Here is a 9,774-nt window from a genome sequence, read left to right on the forward strand (position 1 = left end):
AGCTTCCCAACGAAAAAAAAAAGTTTTCTGGAGAACTAGTAACATTCTATAGGCATGAAAGGAAAGAGAGGCATTTGTGACTTAAATACACTGCTGTATCTGCATAACGTAATTAAACTTGTCATTTAATGAGAACTGCCCTATGAAGCTGGTTTTCCAAGAATTCAACTCTTCTTTTATTCAGTTTTTTCTCTATTTTTTCCTCAGAAAATTCTAGCTACAACCTATTAGGTTACCTTGTTCTATTGTTTGGTTGAAATATTTTATCACCTGTTGCTCCAACAAGAAAAAAGGAATAGCTCAGTTTATTGTGGATTCTGAATTCACAAACATGATGAGCACACACTGTTGTTTTCAGGAAGGGGTTTCCCCTACAGCCATTTCAATTTGGAATCAGTTTAAAAGGCATGACATAAAACCACCTCTCAGGGACCCACATCTACTTCATGGATCCTCCTGGGCTTCAAGGTCCACCTTCTGCTTCACGTGTTAGGAACCAAGCCTTGGCGACCCTAGGAGCAGAACTAGAAATGACAGTGACGGTTCATCACCTTAAGATACGTGACTCCTTTTCCGTACTTAAACTGCTGACAAACGCTTATTTCTGGCTGGGAAAGTTTTCTCTGCAGTGACCATTGTGTTCCCTCATTAGAGCTAATTTTGGGAATGGTATCTTCTTCCCCAGGCTTAGGCTATAATTGCCACACCTTCCCTCTGTTGGCCACTGTAATCAGCCATGCTGAATGCCTATCACTCATGCATGTGTTGCTTTTTACAGTTCTCATTTGTACAAAACCAAAGAAAACAGCTTTCCACCATGCTCTGGGGGTTAAAACATTTTGAAATTAATTTGTGCTAAAATAACTAGAGGACTAAAACCTAATCTAATACAAAAAAGAGACATGATGACTTCAGGTTATAATACAAAAGCCTTTGTGGGACCCAGAATTATTTTTATACAGACCATGGCAACTGTGAGCAAGAAATTATACACCCTATGGTTTTCCTATCAAGGAGCTGATTATGAAAGGAAATTAAATCCCACCATTAGTAACCAAAGACACACATGTGATGATAGATCCAGGGTATCTTTATGGGAGAAAACAAATCATGTACTTGAGTATACCGTCTAGAGGGCTGTGTATGAATAAAAGTGGCTTTACACAATTATTTGAATCATGATTTTTACACTAAAAAAGGATTTAGACTAGAATTTTCTGCTTAAATATGAATGTAAAATTGACTAATTTAAAAACGTAATTCACAGCCACAGATTTTAATGAATTATTTTTGTTCACCAGGGAAAGATAGGTGGGGGCAGCACTGTATTCCATATCTTCTGAAGACATTTGTATAAGAGTAATCAAATTGTGTAAAATGGAGAAAAATGGTTCGAATTCTGATTAATCATTCCTCTTGGATCAGGACAACTTTGCAAAAAAATATTTTCACAAAATTTCATTTTAATCTCCTTTACCAAGCATAATACTTAAGACTTTTCTAAATACAACTTTAGAAAATGAAGCAAAAAAATTATTTCCATAGATGCTGGTCGAGTCCATGCTGAATGCAAAAGAATTTGGCTGGTCCAGTTACATAATGTAGAATTCTCTTGCTGGTTGGCCCAAGGAACAGTAATGAGGTTGGATACACCAAATTCTTCTATAATCACTTCCCCTTCTCCTTATACAAAGAAAGCCAGTGGCCTCTATGAAGGGAAGATGACAGCCCTCTACATTCCAAGTCACCAGAGGCCCACGAGGGCACTCCAACTTCTCAATTTAATTATCAACAATCCTACTCTGTATAATGTTATATAAAACTATATCATTAGGGAGTTTCATGATGAGTAAATGAGAAATCCAAACGTCAAAGAATCCAAGCCTCATTCTTATATTAGGTGGTGGGAAATTGCCAAAGTCTTCAAGTTTAACATAGAAATGCTTAGAAAAGTCAAGTGGTACAGGAATGTTCTATGTTGCCTTTAAATCTTGGTGCTCCTGGCCCTAATTAGGCACGCTGAGAGCAAGGCTGATGAAAGTCAATATGCCATACATGGGAATGAAAGATGGGAGGTTTCTTTCTTTATACACTCCCTTTCCTTGACTCCCTTCCTTAACCTGGTAGACCAGGTATTGGGCTCTGTAAATACTCTGGAGGAAGTAGCAGCCTCAAACAGCAAGGATGAGTATGTAGGCAAGAGGAAGGCCGGGGAAGTGAGAAAAGAAGAGAAAGGAAGAGATATTTATTTGTAATACTTTCGATGATCAGTAACATGTGGTGATTATTATTATTTTTTCATCACTCCTTCAGTGTTATCAACTCTCATTCTTTGTGGTTGTGCAAATCTATTAATGTTTACTAGTTCACTCTAAAACTCAGGAAATGGACAAAACAGCTTTTTAGAACCACATAAAACATCTTCAGGGGCCATTAAGGGACCACCTCCCATCCATACCCCCCGTCCCTAAACAATCTGGGAACACGGTATGCCCCCTTATTTTCAGCTAAGGATGAGAAAACAGTTATATAGTCTAAGGCTGAACTGTTCATCTGCTACAAAGATAAAGCGAACAAGCAAATACTAGTTTCCTTGGGACAGAAAAAGCAATTCCATAAATATCAGAAAGATCCAAAGGCTACACTTCAACAAGAGTCTGTGCCATTTCCCCTTACCTATTCTCTTGGACCTGAGGAAGCAGTTACAAGAGAGCGAGAGAAATGACATTATGTGAGTACAGTTTAAACAATAACACACGCAGATAACGCAGTGCAGGAAATAATACAACTTGTGACTCCTTGTTTTCATTTGCATTTTACTTTTATTTAATTTTGCTTTAATAATGCATATTCTGTTCACGCAAAAGGTGCAAAGGACAGGAAGCAGGGGTTAAACTTGGCTGATGAAAAATCAAGCAGGGGTGACATTTCTAGTTTCATGAACAAGCTAAAACTAGGAGAACTTAAAAGTCGCAGCTGGTACCAGAGAACACGCCCAACTTCACAGCTGTCTCCTCTTAGGACCTTTGGCTAGGGGAGAGAAGCTTTGAAGACAGTGGCCTCTAGTGTATTTTAAGTGGCTAAAAAAAATTTTTTTTGATTCATTGTAGCTGCATCACAAAAGCTCCAATCAAGAGGGTGGTAAAAAGAAGGCACAGATCATTGCAAATACCAGATTTTCTCTTTCTCTTTTTGTAAATATACCATCATATATAAGCTAAAATTGATCTCAGGGTGGTGAGGTTTGCTGGCAAGGTAAGGATGGGTTGAACCTAAAATTGCATATGTAATAGACTCCTAGAGAGGACACGAAGCGAGGCAGCTATCCGCCTGCCGCAAAAGAATGGGACACTCGCTCCGGACTATGTGTAATACAAATACTGGGAGAATCAGTGACAAAACACGATTAAAAAATCATAAAATTATAAAGCTTGTAAACTAATAATCTGAAATTACATTTTATTAATGGAAAATATCATCAAAATAGTACCACTATGGACTTAACTGCCTGAGTTTTCGTTTCGCATGAGATCTCATAATAAAAAAGCCTTTAGCACAATTTGCTCTGTTTAAGTCACAACTAGTGCCAGACCCAGGACTATACCATGGGGTGGAATCTCCTCTTGGATGGAATTTGTGTTGTGCTATCAAGACTTTTGTGCTAATCTTTTGAAACTGGGACATATTGAGGCAAATCTTTAATCTTTTGGCACAAGGTTATTTTGGCTGGGGCAAACAATTTGAGTCTTAGTTAGATTCAGGATGAATAATGCGACAATTCATTTATCAAGTATTCATTTTGATTGAAGAGTTTTCTTTATGTCATTAACTTCCATCTATAAAGCAAAAACAAGAGACAACAAAACCATAATGAATGGGCTGGTTTGATAGAAGCTGAAAGATAATCAACTTGGTTGATCGAAAGAAAATAATCACCCTGACAATTTCAAAGGCAAAACAGGCACCTAAAAACCTAAAAACCTAAAGAACAGGCACACAGACATGATGTACTACGAAATGGTGGATATTTTAATTCTCAGGCTACCGGTATCCAAAATTTGTCAAAAACAACAATAGTTCCCGTTTCCTGGCCAGAGAGTGGAGCAGGCTGTCCTGACACGCTAGACCACCTGGCAGTGCTGGAAGGTAGCTGTGGTTGGGCCCAGGAGGGTGTCTGTCAGCACCTCCAAAGTGACCCTTTTTTAAAGCAGCATGGATCTTAATCACCACCAGGGGCACCAATTGGATGAAAGATGGAAATCTCCCTTTGACCATTTGGTAATGGCCGAGTTGGATCAAAAGCTAGAGAAAGACAAGGCTCTGATACTCTGGCAATGCTGACATGGCCATCAGGAAGAAGTAAGACCAAGTGCCAAGTGTGGACAGCTGTGGTCCCTGGAGTCCCAATGACCTCATGATGGAAGACAGTTGGCAAAAGGGTCTCCCTTGTGCCGTGTCCTTTGGCAGTTACTAAAATGAGGCCTTTGGAAACCAGAGTGGGGGAAACTTTCCATAGAGGAGAGGTTTCAGATAAATTCCAAAGGAGAAACCCAATTAGGGGTATATTGTATCCCTTCCCCAAAACATTCTGGATCTCAGGAGAGAATTTGAAGTGAGCCTATACAATACTAAGGAAATTGTCACAGGAAGTATGCCTAAATCTTTAGAGAAGTAACAATCATTTATTTTCAAAATAAAGCCTTAATGCTGCCCCCACCCACAATTGAGTCTCTTATAAGGCAGCAGGACCCTAAGGGACCCACCTGCAGTCGCAGTCGGATTTTCTTCTCTTCATCCAGCTCAGACAGTAACTGCTTAATCTCTCGTCTGAAAAGCAAACAGCAATGAAATTGAACAAAAGCCCAGACTTTCCCAATAAGAGATATGAAGCCTCATCACTACAAAATCCATCTGGCCCTTTTACAAAGAAAATGTGCAAAGTGACATAAGAAACATGGCAGAGTGAGAGATGTCCCCAAATTTCTCCCCCTGAAACAACGATAAGCTGAACATTTAAAACTCAACAACAACAAAAAAACACCCAACCTGCACACTAGCACGTCTGAGCAAGGGATCTGCAATTAAGAGCTACCACAGGTCAGAACCGCGGGAGTCGAGCGGTAGACTGGGAGAAATAAAGAAGCTGCCTCTTACAGCCAGAGCTCCCTGCAGGAGGAGAGAGAGGGGAGAAAGTGCGGTGGATTCCCTGAACAGCCCTCCTTGTGAGCTCCACGTGGCCAGCGGCAGTGCCCAGGGATCAGGGCAGAAAGCAGAGAAATGGAGACAACAGAGAAGCAACAGTTGATTATTACCAGCTGCAGTTGTAAAATGTGAGGCAGAGCCATAGGCCAATCCCCCAACCCAGAGGGCCCCCACCATATCCTCCAAGACCGAACACTGTGGAACCCCAGGGGAATCTGAACAAATGCTACCAAAACTGTCGCTAACACTGACAGGGACTGAGACTGAGGGTAGTGAGTGCGATTGACATTCATAAGGAAAAAAATGGCATTATTAAGACTTTATACAAAGCAGAGATTCAAGAGGCTTAGATGCCACCTACTGAAAACCAAAGGAAAAACACCTTCTTAGCAACAGGCTAAAGAGAGACCTTTGTATAATAAATCTTCTTCCTGGAAAAAAAGCAGACTATGCTTCCATTAATGCTCAGGCAGAGAAATAGTCCATTAAACACCATGAACAACCAAGGTGACAAGGCAGCTCAGGAAGAGAAAAATCTCTAGAAAATAAGCTTAAAGACATAGAGATATGTGATTTAAATGACAGATAATTCAAGATGGTACTTCTGGAAAAATTCAATGAGATCCAAAATAATTCATATCAATAGTTCTAGGAACCGAAAAAAGAATTAGATGAGCAAAATTAGTTGTTTTTTTTTTTTTTTTTTTAGTAAGGAGATTGAAACCCTTTAAAAGAACCAAATAGAACTTCTAGAGATAAAGGACACATTAAAGGAGATGAAGAATGAAGTAGCAAGCTTGGGAAATACAGTCAACCAAATGGAGGAAAGGATCAGTGATAATGAAGACAGAAATCTAGAAATAAATCAGAAGGAAGAAGAGAGAAACTGAAAAATGAAAAATAATGAAAGAGAAATGCAAGAACTAGCTGATACCATCAGGAGAGGAAATATAAGAATAATGGGCATTACCGAAGGCGAGGAAAAGGAGCAGGGACTGAAAAGCATTTTCGGGCAAATAGTTGACAAGAATTCCCCAAATCTAAGGAATGAGCTGGAGCTTGGAATTCAAGAAGTCAACAGAACACCCAATTATCTCAACCCAAAAAGCCTTCTCCAAGATACATTATATTAAAATTATCAAAAATCAATGAAAAAGTATTATCAGGGCAGCCAGAGAAAAGAAGACGGTAATTAGTGAGTCTAGCCTTGGGTTTGTCCATTTTTTAAACAAGTTAAAAAATAAGAATCATATGATCATATCAATAGATGTAGAAAAAGCCTTCGAGAAGATAGAGCATCCATTCACGATCAAAACACTTAACAAAATCGGTATAGAAGAAATGTACCTTAACATAATAAAGGCCATATATGACGAGCCCTCAGCCAACATTATACTTAATGGTGAAAAACTAAAAACCTTCCCTCTAAGATCAGGAACAAGACAAGTCTGTCCACTATCGCCACTGTTATTCAATAAAACACTGGAGGTCCTAGCAAGTGCATAATATAGATATAAAAGCATCCAAATAAGAAGAAGTCAAACTGTCATTATTTGCAGATGACATGATTCTCTATATAGAAAACCCTAAAGACTCCACAAGAACACTACTAGAAACAATAAGCAAATACAGTAAAGTCTCTGGATATAAAATGAAGTTCAAAAATTCATAGCGTTCCTATACTCTAAAATGAACCCATGTTTATATGGGCAAATAATTTTTGACAAAAGAGCCAAAACCATACAGTGGAGAAAGAAAAGCCTCTTCAATAAATGGTGCTGTGAAAACTGGAAAGCCACCTGCAAAAGAATGAAACTAGACTGTTGTCTAACACACACACCAAAATTAACTCAAAATGGATTAAGGACTGAATATAAGGCCTGAAACAATAAATTGCATAGAAGAAAACATAAGAAATAAACTCATGGACCTTGGACTTAAAGAGGATTTTATAAATTTGACCTCAAAGGCAAGGGGAGTAAAAGCAAAAGTAAATGAATGGGACTACATGAAACTAAAAAGTTTCTGCACAGCAAAAGAAACTGTCAACAAGGTAAACAGGCAACCATCCAAATGGGAAAATATATTTGCAAGGAACGCCTCCGATAAGGGCCTAATATCCAAAATATACAAAGAGCTCATACAACTCAATAACAACAAAAAATCCAATTAAAAAATGGACAGAGGACCTGAACAGACACTTCTCCTAAGAAGATGTAAAAATGGCCAACAAACATGAAAAGATGCTCAGCATCGCTAGCTATTAGGGAAATGCAAATCAAAACCACAATGAGATACCATCTCACACCTGTTAGAATAGCTCTAATCAACAAGACAAGTAATAACAAATGTTGGAGAGGATGTGGAGAAAAAGGAACCTTCATATACTGCTGGTGGGACTGCAAATTGGTACAGCCACTATGGAAAACAGTATGGAAGTTCCTCAAAAAACTAAGAATTGATCTACCATATGATCCAGCAATCCCTCTACTGGATATTTACCCCCAAAGATTTGAAAACCCATATCCGAAAAGATATTTGCACACCGATGTTCATAGCAGCATTATTCACACTGGCCAGGACATGGAAGTGACCAAAGTATCCTATGATAGATGACTGGCTAAAGAAGCTGTGGTACATATATACGATGGAATATTACTCAGCCATAAAAAGAGATGAAATGCTGCCATTTGCGACAACGTGGATGGACCTCGAGATAATTGTGCTAAGCGAAATACGCCAGACAGAAAAAGTTGAAAATCACATGATAACACTTATATGTGGGATATAAACCTAAAAACAACAAATGAACAGGATAAACAAACAGAGACTCATGGACATGGACTACAGACTAGTGGTTACCAGAGGGTATGGAGTGGGGGAGGTAGATGGGGTAAAGGGGATCAAATATGTGGTGACAGAAAGAAATCTAACTATGGGGGGTGAATACACAGTGTAAACATATATATGCCTTACCGTTAAAGTGTACAGTTGAAGCTTACTGGATTTCGTTAACCAATGCCACCATAAAAAATTAATTAATTAATTTAAAAAAAAAGAGGCATGAGAAAAGAGAAATGTGGACAGGACATTATGTTTTCTTTGCATTATTGCTTAAAGGTCCATGAGTTTATTCTTTGCAAATTGCTTAAAATTTGTCGGAGACAGAAAGGCTCTGGCCTCTCAAAATATGTAGTCATCAAACAGGAAGTCTGAAATGACCTTCGAGATCCCTCAGTCCAAGAATCTCCTAAAAGGAGAAGATAGGGAAACTGAGGCCTAAAGAGGTGGCCTGACTTGCTCAATGACTATACTCCAGGTATCCAGGATCAAATTCTGTCATCTTGCCTCTCTACAATCTTGACTATTCTTTATTATAGAATGACTGGTTTTTAAATGTACTTACATGATAATTTTCATTGTACGTATTTTTACCATTCCATATATATTTCCTTTATTTTCCCAGAGATTTAAATTAATAAAAGGTTAGTAGTATGTTTTCATGGATTCTTAAAATCTTACAAATAATAATATCTGAAAACTTAGAAGTAAAATAACTGAACTAATGATATGGTAATCATGTCAGGGAAAAAGCATACATGAGTTAGGACACATGGTCTGACTTTCTTTCCAACCTTAAGTAATGAAGTAAAACAAAACTAATCATCTTGCAAACTCAGGGTTCTATATTTAGGACAGACACTGCAATCATCCCAACTCTGGTCTGAAAAATCTATTCCATTTTAGGGTATCAAACACTCCATTTTATGTGTACACTTTGTAACAAACTAGATTGGAAAACCAAAAACAAGGACTGCAGAAACAGCATAACAAATAAGGTAGAAGTTATATTGCATTTGCTCACTTTAGATGAGCACCAGTGATGGTCTCTAGACTCAAGCCAGTGTCCCAACACTGTTGTCAACATGTTGGGTGCCCTGACATTAACCAGTGTGATTTGTTACTTTAAAGGCATACCTCAGAGGTATTGTGGGTTTGCTTCCAGACCACTGTAATAATGTGAATATCACAATAAAACGAGTCTTAATCTTTTTGCTGTGGGAGGGCTTGCCTTCAATTTGTAAAATAAGCAATAGCTGTGAAGCACAATAAAATGAGGTATGTCTGTATTTATTCAAGCACACGCTATACACCACTATCTCAGTGGGCACTACTTAGGGCTTAGGAAAGAAGCAGAAGGTGAGGTAGGTCATAAGCGAACAGCATTACTCCAGGAAGACTAGAGCGGGCAAAGCCTCTAGTGGTCCAGGTTGAAGAGTTAGTTGGGGAAGGCGGTACAAAGAAAAGTCAGTAAATCTTGAACTAGTAAAAAAGGACACAAGTCCACGAGGTGGAAGGAAGATGGGGGAATTGACGGAGGACAGCTAGGGCAGAAGCGGAGAGGTGAGAACCAGCACATTTGGGGATGAAGAGAGTTGGCACAGACTTGAAGAAAAAAGTGACACTAAGAGCTAAGGTAGGAGACTGGTGGGGACCCACTGCCCCTGGGCATGAAGGCCAGGCTGAGAAAGGCTGCAAAAGGCAGGCCTTGGACTGGGGCAACTGGGATGT

General features: G+C 38.9%; 1 protein-coding gene across 5 annotated transcripts in view; it reads right to left on the bottom strand.

Moving 5' to 3' along the window:
* Positions 1 to 2,802: 2,802 nt before the first annotated feature.
* The window catches only part of SH3KBP1 (SH3 domain containing kinase binding protein 1), a 267,401-nt gene continuing 260,429 nt past the window's right edge, over positions 2,803 to 9,774 (bottom strand). For 4 of the 5 annotated variants that reach the window (XM_023532336.1, XM_023532335.1, XM_011363022.2 and 1 more), the window contains 2 exons: positions 4,764 to 4,827; positions 3,443 to 3,836 (listed from right to left, as the gene is read on the bottom strand). In XM_023532336.1, coding sequence (XP_023388104.1) covers positions 3,795 to 3,836; positions 4,764 to 4,827 — 106 coding nt within the window. In that variant the 3' untranslated portion in view covers positions 3,443 to 3,794. Of the gene's footprint in view, positions 3,837 to 4,763; positions 4,828 to 9,774 lie in introns of all 5 variants that reach the window. The other variant, XM_011363025.2, reaches the window with a different exon arrangement.

This window comes from Pteropus vampyrus, unplaced genomic scaffold (assembly GCF_000151845.1).
Source record: "Pteropus vampyrus isolate Shadow unplaced genomic scaffold, Pvam_2.0 Scaffold81, whole genome shotgun sequence".
NCBI classification, from domain to species: domain Eukaryota; kingdom Metazoa; phylum Chordata; class Mammalia; order Chiroptera; family Pteropodidae; genus Pteropus; species Pteropus vampyrus.